Source organism: Hemiscyllium ocellatum, chromosome 28, assembly GCF_020745735.1.
Source record: "Hemiscyllium ocellatum isolate sHemOce1 chromosome 28, sHemOce1.pat.X.cur, whole genome shotgun sequence".
Classification (NCBI taxonomy): Eukaryota; Metazoa; Chordata; class Chondrichthyes; order Orectolobiformes; family Hemiscylliidae; genus Hemiscyllium; species Hemiscyllium ocellatum.
Window position 1 is genome coordinate 31,795,400 of NC_083428.1, and position 19,381 is coordinate 31,814,780.

Genomic DNA, 19,381 nt, shown 5'->3' on the forward strand with positions numbered 1-19,381 from the left:
ATAATCCTGAGTGTGCAAAGAATTACATTGACAAGCAACCTGAGATTAGCTGCATATATTAATACACAAGATCCTGGTCACTGCAGACAGAAAGAACATGTTCATACACTACACTATTTCAACTTAGCAAAAAAGAGGTGACAGTCATTCTCTAGTTCATTTCTCAGGACGATGTCTTGACCAGTTAGAGTCAAACTGTCTAATTTAAAATTTAAATAAAACTTGAAAGTTGGTCATCATCTAACTCGTGGATTCTCCATGATAGTCCCTGTATTCATCAATCCACTTTCCAACTGATCAGCATTGTCCTTTCACATAGTATAAATATTGTTTTTCCCTTCACATTGGTGCTTGTAGAAATTGTCCTGACAGGTGAAAACAAAACGCTTTGAAAAAAATGTGACTTTTTCAGCAGTACTATAGTTTAGGTTATTACCCAACTCCTTTTCATCAATTTGAAACTTTGTGAAACTTTCTCAGCTTTGCCAGCAGTTGTGAAAATAATTTCAGTATTTCAAGTGTCATCTCATGACTAGTTTTCCTTCCTGTAATCATCCTGGTGAGTTCATGTTGCATTTTACCTCGTTTTCTGTATGAGACGCACAATACTGCACACAATACTCAAATGATGACTGATAATATATTCTGTATAAATATACCATTATGTTATGCTACAGCTGTACAAAACCTTAGTTACGCCACATTTGGAATATTGTGTGCAGTTCTGGTTGCCACACTTCCTGAAGGGCATGGATGGTTTGGAGAAGGTTTACCAGGATATTGTCTGGTCTGGAAGATTTTAGTTATGAGGTGTGGTTGGGTAAACTTGGATTGTTTTCACTGGAAAGATGGAGGCTGGGGGTGGGGGATCTGATACAGATCTACAAAATTATGAGAAGCATAGATAGGGGGTGGATAATCAGAGGCTTTTGCCCTGGGTGGCAAGGTCAACTACAAGAGGACACAGATTTAAGGTAAGAGGGGGAAAGTTGAAGGGAGAAGTGCAGGAAAAATTTTTCACAGATGGTGGTGAGTGCCTGGAATGCATTGCCAGTGGTGGTGGTGGAAGCAGGCATGTTAGTGATATATTTCTTGATAGACACATGAACGGGAGGTGAACAGAGGGATAGAAACCAGGCATGGGTAATAAGTAGCGGGAAGGGTTAGGCATTGGTGCAGACTTGGTGGTCCGAAGGGCCTGTCCCTGTGCTGTGCTGCATTGTATTGTATTGTACTCCTTTGTACTCATAATCTATAATTCTACTTATTAAATTGCAAATTTGTACTTTTGGTGAATTGAGTACTTGAACCCCAAGCCACTCTGTTAAATGATACCCCTTCCATTGTATAATCTACCCATTCAATACTTTTCTCTCAAAGTACATTACCACTTACTTATCCATGTTAAATCACACCCACTCCCTGTCTGCCCATTTTGACTATGTCATCCTAAAACTGTTCAGACTTAGCTTCACAGTTTGCCAAACTACTTTAATGTGTATCAATAAATTTTAGGATTGTGCTCTTGATACACAAGTCATCAATATATACAGCGAACAAAAGTAGGCCAAGATCCAGCCCTAACCCTAGGGGTTTACTTCAGTCACTCTCTAGACTCAGCAAAGCCTATTAACTCTAGATTGTTTTCTCTCTGTGAGCTAACACTGTCATATTCTTTCTGCGATGAAGGAAAGAAGTTTCTGAACAAACTCTCCACTCCATCTTCTACATCACACCTCACCCAGTTAGCCACATATTTAAGAAGCGGCTTGCCTTTCATAAATCCACAATAGCTTCTCTGTACATTTAAATGATCAGAAACTTTCTCCTATTTTGACTAACAATGTTCGACTGCTCCTCAATCCCATCCAGCCCGTGTACTATTTAAGACTCTACTACATTAATTCAGTTTCTTTCCACAGCACATGGACAGTTTACTCTATCAAGTACTTACCATATCCCATGCAAAGTTTGCAAGCCAATAAATGCCAGGTTTCACACCACTAACAAATTGAAGGTGCTTGGCTTTGCTGACACGTTCTTCAATGAGGAAGAGAACAAAGCTGGCTGGCACAAAGGACATGGCAAAGATGACACAAATGGAGACGAGCAAATCAACAGAGGTACCTATCCTAAAACAAAGGGAGACAGGCTCTGCATCATACACTCGATGTTATCACATAGTCGCAAAATGATTTTGGATATCACTTTCTTCAATGCATATTGCATAGCACATCATCTAAAGAAATATATGCATGGTATAGATAAAGCAATATCAAACCAGAACAAGCAGCCCAGTGAATTTCAATCAAGATCAACTTTCACTTGCACATTATTCTTCATGCTTCTGCACAGAAGCAATCAAAAAAAGGACGCTTACCCAAACATTATAATCTGGCAATAAAATGCTTAATCAGCAGTTTGGGTTTTAATGAAGCTTTTAAAGATCATGGGGATGGTGGTAAGGCAAAGGAGCTTAGGAATGGAATCGCAAATTGTGGGACAGACTACTGTAATGTAAGAACTTCAACTGCAGCCACGTTATGATGATGACATGGAGCTGCATGTTACTGAGTATAAATAGGACAGCACTGGTGGAGTTGGACTACACCATACTCTTGAACCAAAGTATTGAAAGCACAAGAACATCAAGAAGGAGACAGATTAATTGCTACAAAATCTAACTACAAGATCAGAATCTAGTTTCATGTGTAGCAGTATTTAGTATTAATATACAATATTTTCAACTCTAAACCAGAAGATGGTTCTTTATTTTGCCAACTCCTCAACTAGTCTGTCTGGAACTAAAACTCTGTGGCATCAAGTTATAGACCCAAGGGAGTTGTGCAGAGAATTTGGGGTTGGATAGTGAGGAGATACAGAGATGGGAAAAGTCACTGAAGAGTTAAAGCGACACTCATATGGATTTAAACACAAATGAGAATTTCAAATTTGAGGTTCTTGGAAACAGAACTTAATGCGTGTCAGTGAAGATATGGGTAATGGGTGAGGGGGAATGTGTGTGAAATGCATGGTTTTGTTTGAGCTGAAGTTACAGTGGATGGAAGACAGCCAAGGAAGGAATAGAATGGTTGGAGGTTGAAGGTAACAAAGTCCAATATTTTAGCTGCTGAAGTAGTTTGTATCTGATATGAAGAGAATATGAGGGTGGAAGCTCAGCTTTGTGTTAATTAGGATACTCCAGTTGCAAAGTGTTTGTTTAACCTGAGTGCGTCTGGGAAAGGGAGGCAAAGTTAAAGTTTGTGGTTGAGCTGAAGACAATGGCTTTGGTGCCAATTAAAAGCAAAATGGATACTGGAATTCTGAATATAAACAAAACATGCTGGAAAAACACAACACATCTGGTAGCATCTCTGGAGAGAGAAACAGAGTTAATGTCTAGAGTCTAGTATGACTAGAACGCAGTTAAGTGAATGATCTCAACCTCAGCGACAAAGAAATATTTGAACTTCTCACACTTTTTACAAAGGATGGAAGGGAAGGGAGGAGGATTTTAGATATTCTAGTAGGAAAGAAAAGATGCCTGGTGTAGTGGGTATCCAATTTAATCTATTAGTTACAAGTAAACATACAGCAATGTAGACAGAGCTTCATTCTATACTGTAAATGGCAATCATTCATCCATGAATAAAAGCAAATTGCTGCGGACATTGGAGGTCTGAAATGTTAACTGTTTCTCTCTCTGTAGATGCTGCCAGGCTTGTTGTTCTCCAGCATTTCTTGTTTCTATTCATATATGAGCCCCAAAAGCAGAGTATTTGTTTGTAGAAGGCACCACAGTCAAGCACCATGCTGACTTTACCTCAGATTCACACTCACAAAATCCCAGACATCAAACAGTGACCACACAAGTAGCAGGCCTATCCATTTTGCCCACTTCCCCTAGTTGGGAGTATTGAGTCCTGCATCACTGCTACTGTGCTGACTGAGATCAAAGAAAGGGCCCCCAATTTCTCTGGCTCAATTCCAGTGATTGCATTTTAACTTATATGGATACTTATTGAGGTTCTACCAGTTACTTACAGCGCGACTTCAGTGAACTGTTCTTTGGTCAGATTCAGTGGGTGATTGAATGCAGTAATCCCAAACCTTCTGGGATCTTTCCCTGGTGGAAGATTTGCTCTCAGCACGGCATTGCTCATAACGTTCACAAAACTCACCATGGCATGCCAGCCTTTGTTGTTGAACCAGACCTACAAAAGAAAACAATAAAGATTCTTTCTATATTTTTACAAGTACACATGAGCCACTTGTTTTGTAATTCAGTTGCTTCTAAACACTACACAGTTGGGCAACAGGCAGCCACAATATACTGGTAATTACAATGGAGTTAATTACATGCAAGCTACATTCTACTGGAATGTTATCCCAAGAATCAACCTCTTTCAACCTATGCCTAACTTCCTCTCCTCTTTTCCAACGGGTGTCATCTCTTTGTCAGTCTTTCAGCAACTTTTCCCAGTGGCCCTCTTTGTCCTTGAGTTGGCTATTCTGCTGTAGAGGCATAACAGATGAACCTGGTACTGCACTTGGCTGGTGTGCACGGATACACATTCTTCCAGGAAGACCCCATTGTTGAAAATAAACTGAGCATGTATCTACAAATTGTTCACACTCTGAACTAACTGGATATTACCATTTCTAGGGAAACTGATCAACTTTATTCTGTGACCACGAACCAGGGAATGGGGAATTAATATATAGACAAGAACAACGATTAATGTTATGTTGCCAGAAAGAATAATCACTGGCTATTTGTAAAGCAGTGTAAAGAACAACACCTCAGAGAGTTAAGATGGTTACCAGTGGGACACAGATCACAGCAGCCAGAGTTTGAAGCCTCTTGCAAGCCTCTTGAAGCCTCACTGTGCCAGACACCCGGGTTCAATTCCCACCTCAGGCAACTCTCTTTGTGGAGTTTGCACATTCTCCCCGTGTCTGCATGGGTTTCCTCCGGGTGCTCCGGTTTCCTCCCAAATGTGCAGGTTAGGCGAATTGGCCATGCTAAATTGCCCGTAGTGTTAGGTAAGGGGTAATGTAGGGGAATGGGTCTGGGTGGGTTACGCTTCGGCGGGTCGGTGTGGACTTGTTGGGCCGAAGGGCCTGTTTCCACACTGTAAGTAATCTAATCAAATCTAATCAGAGCTCAAGATGACAACAAGAGCAGGCCAGTAGTAGGCAGGACACACCAAGTAAGCATCCAAGTGAGCAACTTAATGCTTGTGCAAGTGCAAAATAGTACTAGCATCGGCTGACTGATGTACACCAATGTTCCAGCAGACATTGTGAGCCGTGTGCATATGCACCACATAGTTATTTGCTGAACAGCACCAGGCATCAGTGCAGCTAACAGAAGCTGCATGGAGCAGTAACAGAAAATCTGTAACAAAAATAGAAATTGCTGCAGAAACTCAGCAGGTCTGGCAGCATCTGCAGAGAGGAACCAGAGTTAATGTTTCGGGTCCAGTGACCCTTCCTCAAAACTTTCCATAGTTCTTGGGCTTTTTATTTAATGGAAAATCTATCCTTGCCCCACTTGGCAAACACCAGCAAGAACATTGGACTGCAGTGTAACTAGATAAAAGTGCCCATCCAGCCTCCAATGTCTAAATTGAAAAATAAGACCGTCAATATTATTATAGATGTCAAATCAGCTAATGTATTGTTGACAGGATTATTGGAACAAGTGATGTAAAGTATACTATTCATAGGTCAAAGGCATACTATGTTACACACAGACAGGACTTTTGCTCCATCTAATATACATCAGTATTTATGCTCCATAGGACTTGCCTTCTTTTTGTAACTATTAGTATAATTCTTCTGTTCCTTTATCTCTTCAGTATTTCACTAGAATTTCAGCAAATATGCTGTTCACCTGTACTGTGGGGTTATATCTAGCCTTAAGACCTTGTGACTTAATGGAGGTGAATTGAAATTTGATTGCTGTTATGAGGAAAGCATTTAGATTGGTGATTACTTGTAAATATTTGGCTCTAGATCAATAAGTAGCAGCAAATAATTGGTTTAAAATACTTATAACACTTCAAAGTGTAATGGACCAAAAACTAAAGACAGACTTCAGACAGGCAGGAAAAAAGTAGATGTTCTTCAAACGTACTTTCACATTATTATTTGTGTTCAAGCCCTCGATAAAGTTTCCGATGTTTCCCAGCAGTCGGTCCATGGAACTACCCTAACATCAATAGAAAACTGAACATGAATAACTTAAAGTGAAAGGACAAAGTAATTATTAGAAACACATTTAAACTGACAGTCATAGAACCAGATAAGACAAGAGAGAAATGAATGAGTCTGTGTTTTTATGGAGGTTACATGTATACTAACCTAGAATACAAAAATGCTAATCATTACTACAATAGTAAAAGATCAAAGTGTCATACAACTACATTGGTCTAATCTTTTACTATAAATCTTGTGTCCTGTGATCCTGCCCCACTAGCTACTGAGCGACTATAACCTGATGTTGTGTGATTTTTAAACTTTGTCCACCCTAGTCCAACACTGGCACCTCCACATTGTAAAACAGACTGCAGTTCCACCAAGTGTCTGCTGATGGCACTCTAGCCTGAGCCACCAGTCGTCGAGGATGGAAAGAAAAGCTGCGACTTGAGAATTATGGAATATGTCATTTTGAAAAATCTGTCACATTACAATCCTATAGATTGCTTCCAGTATGTATTTAACAATTGTAACATTTAATTGAAAGGCAATGGTTATTTTACACTGGCTGCACAAAGATTCGATCCCAACAAGTACAGTCAACACTAAACTGGCTGCTTTTAACCAGAATGTGGGATTCAAAATGCATTTATGTTGAAGGAGAGATTTAGATTTAAACTGAAAGCTCTATAAATACATAAACAACATATATAAAAATCAAATAAGCATCTCTGAACTGATGAGAATTTACATCAACATGAGCTGACAAACGCTTGTGTTCCTAATGCCTTAGACACTGAGCAAGCAGATTTATGAATCATTCTGAAGCCTGAGTTTAAAGTTTTCTCTATCTGCTGAATGTAAAATCCAACCTAAAACAACTTCAGACAGTCACAATTAACTGCTACTAAACTGGCCCAAATTCCAAATATCAACATCATTCAGAGGTAACAGTATTCCAATTGGTAAGGAAAATGGAAAAATATCACAGTTTAGCAATTTGGAACTTTACAGAAGCTTGGGTTAAGTGAAAGTTTTACCCTCAACCTCTGTTATAGATTCCCTCGGAGTGTTTGAGTGGGTAGTATAAAGGGAGCATATGTTATTTCTAATTAGTAATGGATCCGATCTAAGAATGCATGGTGCATATGCTCTTATGAAATAGCTAAGTGTTTCATTTCCCAAAGCTGACTGTCCTCGTGTTAATTCTGATGAAATAAAGTTCTGAATCATTCCTAACTGCTCATGGACTGGGTTGTGGATTACCCAACACCTAACAGACATATAATAGAACTTACAAATTAAACAGTGCAAATATTCAGACCAGTTCCATACCTTTGTGACATTCAATCGTGATCTGATCTCAATAGTGGAGATATTAACTTCACTCAAGGAAGGTAAAACCTGGGAACTTCGTGCTCCCAATGAGAATCCTCCATACCTACAACACATTATCATGAAGGTTCTGATTCTCTTTAAAGCCCAGACAGGACATGAAAACATTACAGTTTTACAGTGCACAGTTTTACATTACTTTAATTTTAAAAAACTGCAGAAGTTGGAAATCAAACAATAAGCACAGACAATTTCACAAGTGCACAATTTGTCAGCAGCTAAAGGGAAAATAAGACACATTGGTGTTTCTCAATTCATTAGCCAGATATTTCTTTTTCAAATATTGATAAGATTGCCATGGGTGTTTTATTACATTTACAGGTTGTTCTGCTATAACATGCATTTCATTAATATGAATTTGCTGTAACGTGATCAATGAATGGGGGACACTGTTTCTAAAGAGCAAACTTTTAAAGGGTGTATTGGTTATAATGCCATTCCAGCCCCATTAGTTTAAATTATGCTGCTATTATGCAATTTTCTTATAACACAGGATTGCACAAGAACAGAGCTACCGTGTTAGAGTAGAACCAACAGTAAGTGGGAATTTGAGAATATAAAGCTTTTAACCATGTTATGTTCAGGAATGAGTGTCAAGAATAACATTTATGAAAATTAACCAAAATTGCACATTTTAGGTACAGAGAACACTATCAATAGTCTGACAGTGTCTGACATAATTGAATATCAACTTACAGAGTGAGACTCTCAGATGAAGCAGATTATTTTTATTTTGGCCAGTAAAGTACACATGCACCTTAATATTTGCACCATCAATAGGTGAATACAAATCTCTTCATCCTGGACATTGTGTAATGTATCTCTTTCCTATTAATTTGGATGTAAGTACTTACCTGAACTCGTTCACCCACTTCTTAGTTTTCAGACTATAAAATGAAAAAGAGGCTCAAGTTACATACAGTATGCTGTACAAAACAAAACATATGGTTTTAAAAGCATACTTAAGTAATTCAGTACAGGTATAAAGACAAATGTATTTGGTTTGCTCCCAAGTTGCTGTCACTTTGTACCTTTTACTAATGATCTGGGGGTAGGTTTTCACGAGGTAGTCAGATACATTCCTGCCAGTTAGATTCTGAAGAATGTCCCCAGTATTTCGCTGCAACTATTCAAAAACAGAAATTTGATTCTGTCAGCACAAAGCAAAATTATACTATTCCCAATTACAGTCACGACCATGCACAAAACAGCCATTACAATGTAATTACACCTTCCTTGCCAATGGAGAGAGAATTTAGATTGGGGTGGAGTGGTTAAACAAATATAGGAAGAGCCTTTATAGTTGTGTCCAGATGTCAGAGAGTTGAAAAGGTTAATTTATTCTACTAGAGTATTTCAGGAAACCAATGCTGTTCATTAAATCCAAGATTCTGAGAGATTCAGGGTGGAGCACTGAAACATATCTCCAGAATCAGTGTGGAAGATGGACAATTCACAACTATATATTATATAAATTTTAAATAGCAGCCAGAAGACCTTAAATTAAAATATTAATGAAGAATAGCACCAAGCCCAACCATCAGCTGTTTAGATAGTGGGAGGAGCTTAGATCGGGTTAAAATGAACACTATAGAAACAACAGCCAATGGCTCAATGAATGGCATGATAACATTTTCAGAATAAATGGGTGGAATCTTTTGCCTTTGTGTGGTGAGCCTGGAGACGGGAAGGACATTTAATTAGGCAAGCAGTTATGTGCTCGAATCCCTCCTTCACCAGAAATAACATTTTGGGTAGGAAAGGCAACGGTTGACCTATTCACCTCACCACTGATTGAAGCCCTTAACTGGTTAGCTGAGGACACTCAATGGACTCAGCCCAATGTCATTAAGATGAACTTAACCAAAAGCAGGCCCATTGCCTGAGTTGGGGGGGGGGAAAGGGAAAGTGAAAGCGACAGGGAGTATGGCGTTAAATGGAAAGATAAGCAGCAGGATAGCATGTGTCCAGGCGGATTTAAAATTGAGGCAGACTGTGAATGCAGAAAAAAGCAAGGATAACTTAGGACATCATATGACTTCCAACATCTCTAATGATAAGGAAGTTAGCATTAAGGCACTTTAGCTGAATGCTCGTAGCATTCATAACAAAGCCAATGAACTAATGGCACAGATAATAGTGAATGATTATGATGTGGTAGGCATCACAGAGACTTGATTACAGGGGGGTCAGGGCTGGCAGTTAAACCTCCATGGTTTTTCAACTTATCGAAAAGACAGAGAGGTGGGCAGAGGGGGTGGGGTTGCCTTGTTAGTTAAGAACAAAATTAAATCAATGGTATTGAATGACATAGCGTCGGATGATGTGGAGTCTGTGTGGGTGGAATTGAGGAACCACAAAGGTAAAAAAACCATAATTGGAGTTGTGTATAGACCTCCTAACAGTAGTCAGGACCAGGGACGCAACATGTACCGGGAAATAGAGAAGGCATGTCAGAAAGGCAAAGTCATATTGATCATGGGAGACTTCAATATGCAGGTGGACTGGGTAAATAATGTTGCTAGTGGATCCAAAGAAAGGGAATTCATGGAATGCTTACAGGATGGCTTTTTGGAACAGCTTGTCATGGAGCCCACAAGGGAGCAGGCTATTCTGGACCTAGTGCTTTGCAATGAACCAGACTCTATAAAAGATCTTAAAGTAAGGGAACCATTAGGAAGTAGCGATCATAATATGGTAGAGTTCAGTCTGGAGTTTGAAAGAGAGAAGGCAAAATCGGATGTAATGGTGTTACAGTTAAATAAAGGTAATTATGAGGGCATGAGAGAGGAACTGACAAAAATAGACTGGAAGCAGAGGCTAACCGGGAAGACAGCAGAGCAAAAATGGCAGGAGTTTGTTGGTATAATTGAGGACACTGTACAGAGGTTCATCCCCAAGAAAAGAAAGATTATCTGGGGAGGGATTAGACAACCATGGCTGACAAAGGAAGTCAGGAAATGTATTAAAGAAAAAGAGAGATCCTATAAAGTGGCCAAGAACAGTGGGAAATCAGAAGATTGGGAAGGATACAAAAACAAACAGAGGATAACAAAGAGTGTAATAAGAAATGAGAAGATCAAATATGAAGGTAGGCTAGCCAGTAATATTAGAAATGATAGTAAAAGTTTCTTTCAGTACATAAGAAACAAACGACAGTCAAAAGTAGACATTGGGCCACTTCAAACTGATGCAGGAAGCCTAGTGATGGGAGATAAGGAAATAGCAGGAAAACTTAACAAGTACTTTGCGTCAGTTTTCACAGTGGAAGACATGAGTAATATCCCAAAAATTAAAGGGAGTCACGGGGCTGAGTTGAGTATGGTTGCCGTTACGAAAGAGATGGTGCTAGAAAAGTTAAAAAGTCTTAAAATTGATAAATCTCCTGGCCCCGATGGGATACACCCTAGAGTTTTGAGAGAGGTGACTGAGGAAATAGCAGAGGCATTGGTTGAGATCTTTCAAGAGTCACTGGAGTCAGGAAAGGTTCCGGATGATTGGAAGATGGCTGTTGTAAACCCCTTGTTCAAGAAAGGATCAAGACAAAAGATGGAAAATTATAGGCCAATCAGCTTAACCTCGGTTGTTGGTAAAATTCTAGAATCCATCATTAAGGATGAGGTTTCTAAATTCTTGGAAGAGCAGAGTCTGATTAGAACAAGTCAACATGGTTTTAGTAAGGGGAGGTCATGCCTGACAAACCTGTTGGAATTTTTTGAAGAGGTAACAAGTAGGTTAGACCAGGGAAACCCAGTGGATGTGGTCTATCTAGACTTTCAAAAGACCTTTGATAAGGTGCAACACGGGAGGCTGCTGAGCAAGGTGAGGGCCCATGGTGTTCGAGGTGAGCTGCTGGGATGGATTGAGGATTGGCTGTCTAACAGAAGGCAGAGAGTTGGGATAAAAGGTTCTTTTTCAGAATGGCAGCCGGTGACGAGCGGTGTCCCGCAGGGTTCAGTGTTGGGGCCACAGCTATTCGCATTATATATTAATGATTTGGATGAGGGGACTGGGGGCATTCTAGCGAAGTTTGCCGATGATACGAAGTTAGGTGGACAGGCAGGTAGTACTGAGGAAGTGGGGAGGCTACAGAAGGATCTAGACAGGTTGGGAGAGTGGTCCAGGAAATGGCTGATGGAATTTAACGTGAGCAAGTGCGAGGTCTTGCACTTTGGCAAAAAGAATAAAAGCATAGACTACTTTCTAAATGGTGAGAAAATTAGTAAAGCCAAAGTACAAAGGGATCTGGGAGTGCTAGTCGAGGATTCTCTAAAGGTAAACATGCAGGTTTAGTCCGTGATTAAGAAAGCGAATGCCATGTTGTCTCTTATCTCAAGAGGGTTGGAATATAAAAGCAGAGATGTGCTACGGAGACTTTATAAAGCTCTGGTTAGGCCCCATTTGGAGTACTGTGTCCAGTTTTGGTCCCCACACCTCAGGAAGGACATACTGGCACTGGAACGTGTCCAGCGGAGATTCACATGGATGATCCCTGGAATGGCTGGTCTAACATATGAGGAACGGCTGAGGATCCTGGGATTGTATTCGTTGGAGTTTAGAAGATTGAGGGGAGACTTAATAGAGATGTACAAGATAATACATGGCTTGGAAAGGGTGGACGCTAGGAAATTGTTTCTGTTAGGCGAGGAGACTAGAACCCGTGTACACAGCCTTAGAATTAGAGGGGGTCAATTCAGAACAGAAATGCGGAGACATTTCTTCAGCCAGAGAGTGGTGGGCCTGTGGAATTCATTGCCACAGAGTGCAGTGGAGGCCAGGACGCTAAATGTCTTCAAGGCCGAGATTGATAGATTCTTGTTGTCTCGAGGAATTAAGGGCTACGGGGAGAATGCTGGTAAGTGGAGTTGAAATGCCCATCAGCCATGATTGAATGGCGGAGTGGACTCGATGGTCCGAATGGCCTTACTTCCACTCCTAGGTCTTATGGTCTTATGGTGTTCACAACAGCTGTTACCTTATAGGCAGCTTGTCGTCACAGGGTTTGGGAATTTGAAGGAGCATCATTCAATCAAAGGTAATCAATTGAGGGGGACTGGACATCAGTCAGGGGTACTTTCTCGAGGGAGTCAACCATTGATGTAAGAGGAATCCTCACTTCAGCTTGTTATAGTAGAGGATTCATCATAATAATTTTGCTTTCATCATCTTTCCTGGAAGGGATCTATAGACACTGCTCAGATTTAGTGTCATAGAGAAAAAAACACTTGGCCATGTAACAATAGGCTCTTGTCTAATAGTTCATTGCATCTTAGCAACTAGATACAAGTTATATCAGTATGTTAAGAGACAGTTACTGTTTCTACAAGGAAAAACCTTGATGTGAGATCTTTGAGATCCACAGTTGATTGTCCTCATGTCCTTATGACATCGTATTGGCTGGTGCTCATGTACACCTCAGATTTGACCCTTTCAGATCTGTTAAAAATAAATGCTGCACCTACTTCTGAAATCCCTGTTAAAAGGAGACCATTAAAAATGAAGAGAACTCCCTTCAAAAAAAGAGGAAAACAAGTTAATATTTTGCCTGTACAAAACAGCTTTTAAAAACAAAATTTCTTATATGAAAACAGAAACAAAAATAATCAAAATGGAGGCCAAGAATATCATGCACAAATTATGACAATTTGGCAACTTTATGAAAAATGTGGATAGAGGAATTGATGAAGAATAAAAGAGTTGGAAAAAAAATTAGACAAACATAGCAAACAGGAAGCAGAGTATGCAGACAAGAATTGCATGCAAACATAAAATTTCTAATATAGATACAGATTTCAGAATTACAACCACGCTCCAACTATGTCAGATACAACAATCTGAGCATGTGCAGTGACATCAAAACGAATGCAGCAAACTTTCCCCAGGCCAGATTCTATTTACAATTCACAAAAAATATTAACGATATTTTGACACACGCTAGTGTTAATTACACTCTCTAGGATCTGCTCTGAATTCCAAATAAATTAGCAAGAAATCTCAATGTGGAAATCGGACAAATGTTAAAATAACCTTGAGAGTTTCCAATATTTTTTAAACAGACAGCAAAAGCATCAGCACCACAGAGACAGCAGGCCAGGCTAAAACACCTACAACTGTACCCACCGCCTCAAACATGTCAAACTTACCTGAGGGGGCGGGAGCCCTCCTGCTCCTTCTCCACATAATGGCAACATCCTCTGGGTCTTCTTTGAGCTGCACACACACGCAGGGGATGGGTTTTGCATAGTCCAGTTACCACGGTGAAAGATCTTCAGGATGGATTCTGAAACTTGGGGAGTTATCCAATCAGTTCCACCATCTTGGCACTGCATACTCCTGGGGTGCAGGAGGAGAAAAGGGCAAGGAAACTATTGGAAGGGACTCGATGTAAAATGAAATCCTTAACACCCAAACAATATAAACATAATGGTTCAAAACTGATTACAAATTAATGGGGAAAGAATGTCTAGGGAGTGAAGTTTCCAACTATTTCACAGTCACTGACTCCCCAGCATCTGCCTCAAGGCTAAGTCAGACTGTTTCACAAACTTTGTGACCTTGACCACACCTTGACCTTGAGCTGTATGGTTCATGGTACGTGTATGGAATGAGCTGCCAGAGGATGTGGTGGAGGCTGGTACAATTGCAACATTTAAGAGGCATTTGGATGGGTATATGAATAGGGAGGGTTTGGAGGGATATGGGCCGGGTGCTGGCAGGTGGGACTAGATTGGGTTGGGATATCTGGTCGGCATGGACGGGTTGGACCGAAGGGTCTGTTTCCATGCTGTACATCTCTATGACTCTATAAGTCATCTCTAAGACTATGTTCACCTCAATTACCCAACTCCAACCCTGCTTTAGTTCATTTGCTGCTGAAACCCTCATTCATGTCTCGTAACTTTTATAGTCAAGTGTTAGAATAGTTTTCTGGCTGGCCTCACATAGCTTTCTCAAAGCCCTTTTGCAACTTCAGCTACAATGCCACCAGCCTCCGCTCCCCCGCCCCACCCTGCTTCCCCCACCCATAGACACACACTCACCTCAACCTGCAGATGACATCCCTACTCCATCACATCTCTCCATCAATCCTTCCTTCTGGCAATCACCTCTCCTTCCAGCTGAGAGATTCCTGCCTCTCCAACCAGTCCCTGAGCTTAACCTCATCTCTGACTGTCTTGCATTCAAATGTCAAGATCTCAAGGTTTGAAATTTCCTTCCTAAATCTCTCTGCCTCCAATCCCTCTTTTTACATGCCCTTTGAAACCAACCTCTTTAACTAAGCTATTGGTCATCTGCTCCAACATCTGTTATGACTTGCTGTCAATTTTTGTTTCACACATCCTTGTGCAGCACAGATTTTCCAATAGTAAAGTTGCTACATACATACAAGCTAATGTAACTGCCCCAAAGGTTCACCTTTGTCGGGTAATGCTGATAGTCACAGAGTATACATTCTGAACATTCATAAGCAGTTCAAGTGGCTGATACAATCAGACCTCTGCTATGCTGATTTAGGTTACACCTACCTGTGAAGGAATACAATAAGAATAGCTACTTGAAAACCAGCAAAACTAATCAGTAAATAGGAATTCTAGGTAGAAATGAACGGATTAACTAGGGATTCATGCGCTCAAATTTGGCTCCACTGTTCAAGGTTCAAAATTATTCTTGTGTGGGCCTTTAACAGATGCAGTGGAGGTGTTATTCTGTTTATTAGGCATTTGGAACACGCCTCATGCATGACCTCATTGATACAGTACTCTTATCAACTGTCTCATTCTGATGTCTTCACAGAGAATAGATAGAATGTCTCACTAAGGCTGTAATCTGAAGCAAGTCTAAAATTTGTAACATGGCCATTAAAGTAGTGTTGCGGGGATTAGACAGAGAAAGCTAAATATTATGATAATATCATCAACAGATATTTCTATCATCCAACTGAAAAGCAACAGGCAAGAGGTGGGGTGATGGAAGTATGGTGCAAGAGGGGGTAAGATGATAAAGAGGATAAATTATGGATAAACATTGTACAATAGCTGAAGGATAAAGGAACCTCTGATGAATACTTACTCATTCTTTTCACTCTCCATACATTTGGTGCCAAATCCAGGGTCACTGAGGAGTGCACTGATCAGATCGTGAGTGATTGGATCCTCTGGGAAGTCATCACTGATGGGCCAAATAGATAAAGTAGATCAATGACTGGGACACAATAGATCTGTTCACAATCCGAAACATTAACTGTGTAAACAGTTGGATAAAGTTGAATAAGACACCATAAGCAACCCACCTCCCTAATCTCAAATCAACAGGCAGCAGTTCAAGACACCAGCAAGGATCATTACAGTTGTCTACTTACTTGAACATAACAAGCTCAGTGGATGAATTCCCTCCCCGGCATGACATGGAGCCACACAACCCATTCTTAGTCTGTACCAAGGTGACTGACTACAGCCAGATGGGTTCCAAATCTGGAATGTGGCTTCACCATCTTTGACAGTTGCGAGAAGAGTTCAAATGTGGGTCTCAACACTGCATATCATCATCACAGATAAGGGCATTCAGCTGATCTTCTTTCATTCATTCGGCAAAAGGCTAAGGCTTTTCCTGGCATCCAGTGATTCTTAGGACTAAACATTTAAAGGGTGTGACCAGAGCTGGATAGGTTTGCGATTCTTTGACCTGCCCATGTTCTGTTATGTTGTTTCCTTCTGGAATATTTTACAACATGCCAGCTCAAGGGGCACATTAAATGGAGGTGAACAGCCAATTGCCTCCAGTCATGTTTTTGGGATCTGCATGGAGATCCTGGGTTTTTCAAACACAGCAGAAACCTGGCAGCATGCTTCCAGCTTGAGATGACATCTCTCTCTGTCCAACATAATTTGGTAGTTACCACCTCTGACATTGGGACTGCTCATCTCTCAATGTTGGCCCTTCAGCTTCCACTGGCCATAAATATGTCAGCTTACCAAAAATCACATCAGGCACAGATCAATCACAAACATGATGCAGGATTGGGGTCTGAAAAAACACCAGACATTGAAATTTCAACCCAATCATAAAGGTCATCCCTCAATGTTTCAAAAGGGAACTATTCCACTTGGATTCACATGCAGTAAATTAGTAACACGACAAAATGACTGGATATCAGCCTGGCATTCACTGCTGTGGGTCACATACAAGTGAGGTAGTGCAGAGAAGCTTCATGCATGGACACCTATTGAGAATTGCTGTCTTTAAAAGGCATGAAAACTGATGTAAAACTACATTGTACTGATACATTACCTAATGTTACCTATCTTTATAAAACATCCTTATGACCATTCTATAAGTATTTAAGGGATGTAAAATCAGAGATTGCACGCAGACTGAAATGATCAAACATTCCATAACTTTTGAATGGTTGAATTGGAATAACAAATGATAATTCTGGAGTATTACCTGATTCAATTTGGGAACTTGGGAGCATTTATATGAACTTCTTTATGAAAATCATAAACAAATGGATTGAAAGGTGTGTGTTTAGTGGTCCAAATGCCATTGTTTGCTAGCTTTGTCTAGTCAGGAGCAGTCTTGCCCATTAGTCCAAAGGTTTGAGCCTCACTCCAGGATGAGGATTCCAGGATATTCACTATACAAATAAACTATTTTATCCTGGCCAACATTCCTTCCTCAATCATCAATCACTTCCAAAAAGAGATGGACTGGTCACTCTTCTCAGTGTGGAATCTGGCAGATTACAAAATGACTGCTACATGAAACCAGGAACTGCTGTACTTAAAAAAACTCATGATGCACTTATTTTGAAATATCTGAGATATATCATAAGACATTGTACAATTCAAATACTTCCTTAGGGCTCTGATTCACAATGTTTCAACAGTGAATGACTGGTCATTTTGAACAATAAAAATATAAATATAAATCAAGTTGAGTACCTGATGAAAGTGTACTGTTCTCCATACATCCAGGGACTCAGTTCTAATGGTGGATATTTCCCAAATGGGGGCACAATCATACTGAAGAACAGAGCAATAAACACAAACAATGCAGGCAGCACAATCTGGGAAGAAATAACAGGAAACATCCATTAGTTCAATTATTCCATTCTCAATGGTCCAATCGTACTTATACTGTCTTCCCCAGCATTGACGTGCTGTATTTTATGTAGATTAAACGAAGACCCCATCAAATAAGGTGCATTTACTTAGTGGCAGCAAATGTCAATTCCCATTTGCAGCTTCTGAGTGCAAGGTCAATGGGAAAGTCCCAGCTTCCATTTTAATGGCTCTCTTTGCTCACTCTCTGGCAGGTTGAAGGAGGGAGAAAAGGAAGAGTTGAAAACCCCTCAGTGTCAGCATACAATACTCTCAAGCAGATTGAACATCGGTTAAATGCTGAAGATTCCTGTTCATTATTGGTCAGGAATGCACTCTATATATTACCAGTGTGAGCATTCCATTTCCTTCATAGACCACCTTGGAGTCTTAAACCAACCAGAGATGGGGAACATTAATGAATCTCTAGGTCATGTTTCATCCCAGCAGTGGAAAATAGTTGCGACAATGGAAACACAATCTCAGCCAGTGTCCAAGCACTCAAATGTTTTCAATGACTCTTCCAGGAAGTACGCACACGATGTTAGCTTGGGCACACAGCCCAATGCCAAGGCTGATACATGGATAAGAAACTAGGGGGAGCAACAGTTGTTAAATTGAATCCCAGCAACTCATCTGCTTTTGGGGAGTAAGGTGTTCACTTAAAGATGTTTGTTCCGAGGATATGATGGTTGTCAACAAGGCTGGCACGTCCCTAATTGCCCTGAAAGGTGTTGGTGGTAGGTCTTCCAATCAAATCACTTAGTGGTTTCGTGCCAGTCAGTGGCTTTGTTAGGCCACTTCTGATGACAGTTAAGCGTCAACTACTCTGGTATGGGGCTGGGAGTCATGAATAGTTTAAGAATAGCATGTAGAACTATATCCCAACAAAAGTCAGCCATTTTCGGTGATGTTGAGCAAATGGAGGAGCAGTGCAGGTAAAAGACTCAATGTGGAAAACAGCATCCTATGGATCATTAAAACTACCTGAGCAAAAAGTCCTCTGCGACTTCGGCGAGCATACAGGAAGCGCTTGATGAACAAGGAATGGAACTGTTGTCGGGTGAGCTGCCAGCCACGTAACTGGAATGAACCTCTGCCTTCCATACATTGCATAAAGTCAGTCTCCTTGGGTTCTGATCAGGTTTTAAAAAAGTACTTTTATTATACAATGGCAATGCTTTTACCTTGATGTTCCATAAAACACCAGCCTTTAATATGAAATTATTATCTTAGCGAAGATTGCTAAAATTCAACAAATTATTAATGCGCTAAGATTTTTATTTTCCAAATGTTGACAGATACATTCTGCTGTTTAATTACTGCGCTGAGACCTGTGTTCATTGCTAAAGCTGTATTTAGAAAATAATCAATTTAAACTCTCGTATATCTCTGCTTCCTCAAAAATATTCCCTTCTCGGTTTCCACTTTGTATAGATCCCAGACAATATTGTAACTTCTTTATTTCACCATCCTTCACAGGTGGACCCTAAACATCACATTTCTGCAAATGGGCTGTAAGATACATCACAGCCAATCCTGATCAGATGTCACTGACCATAGAACATTACAGTGCAGTACAGGCCCTTCGGCCCTCGATGTCGCGCCAGTCTGTGATACCGATCTGAAGCCCATCTAACGTACATCATCCATCTATTTATCCAATGACCATTTAAATGCCC

The 19,381-nt window shown here is 40.3% G+C and overlaps 1 protein-coding gene across 1 annotated transcript in view; it reads right to left on the reverse strand.

The window, feature by feature from the left end:
* Positions 1-19,381, reverse strand: part of LOC132828921 (phospholipid-transporting ATPase ABCA1-like) — a 116,041-nt gene that overhangs the window by 30,299 nt on the left and 66,361 nt on the right. Inside the window, exons 22-31 of the mRNA XM_060846120.1 lie at positions 18,687-18,835; positions 17,541-17,665; positions 15,670-15,768; positions 13,743-13,932; positions 8,631-8,725; positions 8,454-8,486; positions 7,540-7,645; positions 6,143-6,217; positions 4,045-4,214; positions 1,955-2,132 (exon numbers count right to left, since the gene is read on the reverse strand). Coding sequence (XP_060702103.1) covers positions 1,955-2,132; positions 4,045-4,214; positions 6,143-6,217; positions 7,540-7,645; positions 8,454-8,486; positions 8,631-8,725; positions 13,743-13,932; positions 15,670-15,768; positions 17,541-17,665; positions 18,687-18,835 — 1,220 coding nt within the window. The remainder of the gene's footprint in view (positions 1-1,954; positions 2,133-4,044; positions 4,215-6,142; positions 6,218-7,539; positions 7,646-8,453; positions 8,487-8,630; positions 8,726-13,742; positions 13,933-15,669; positions 15,769-17,540; positions 17,666-18,686; positions 18,836-19,381) is intronic.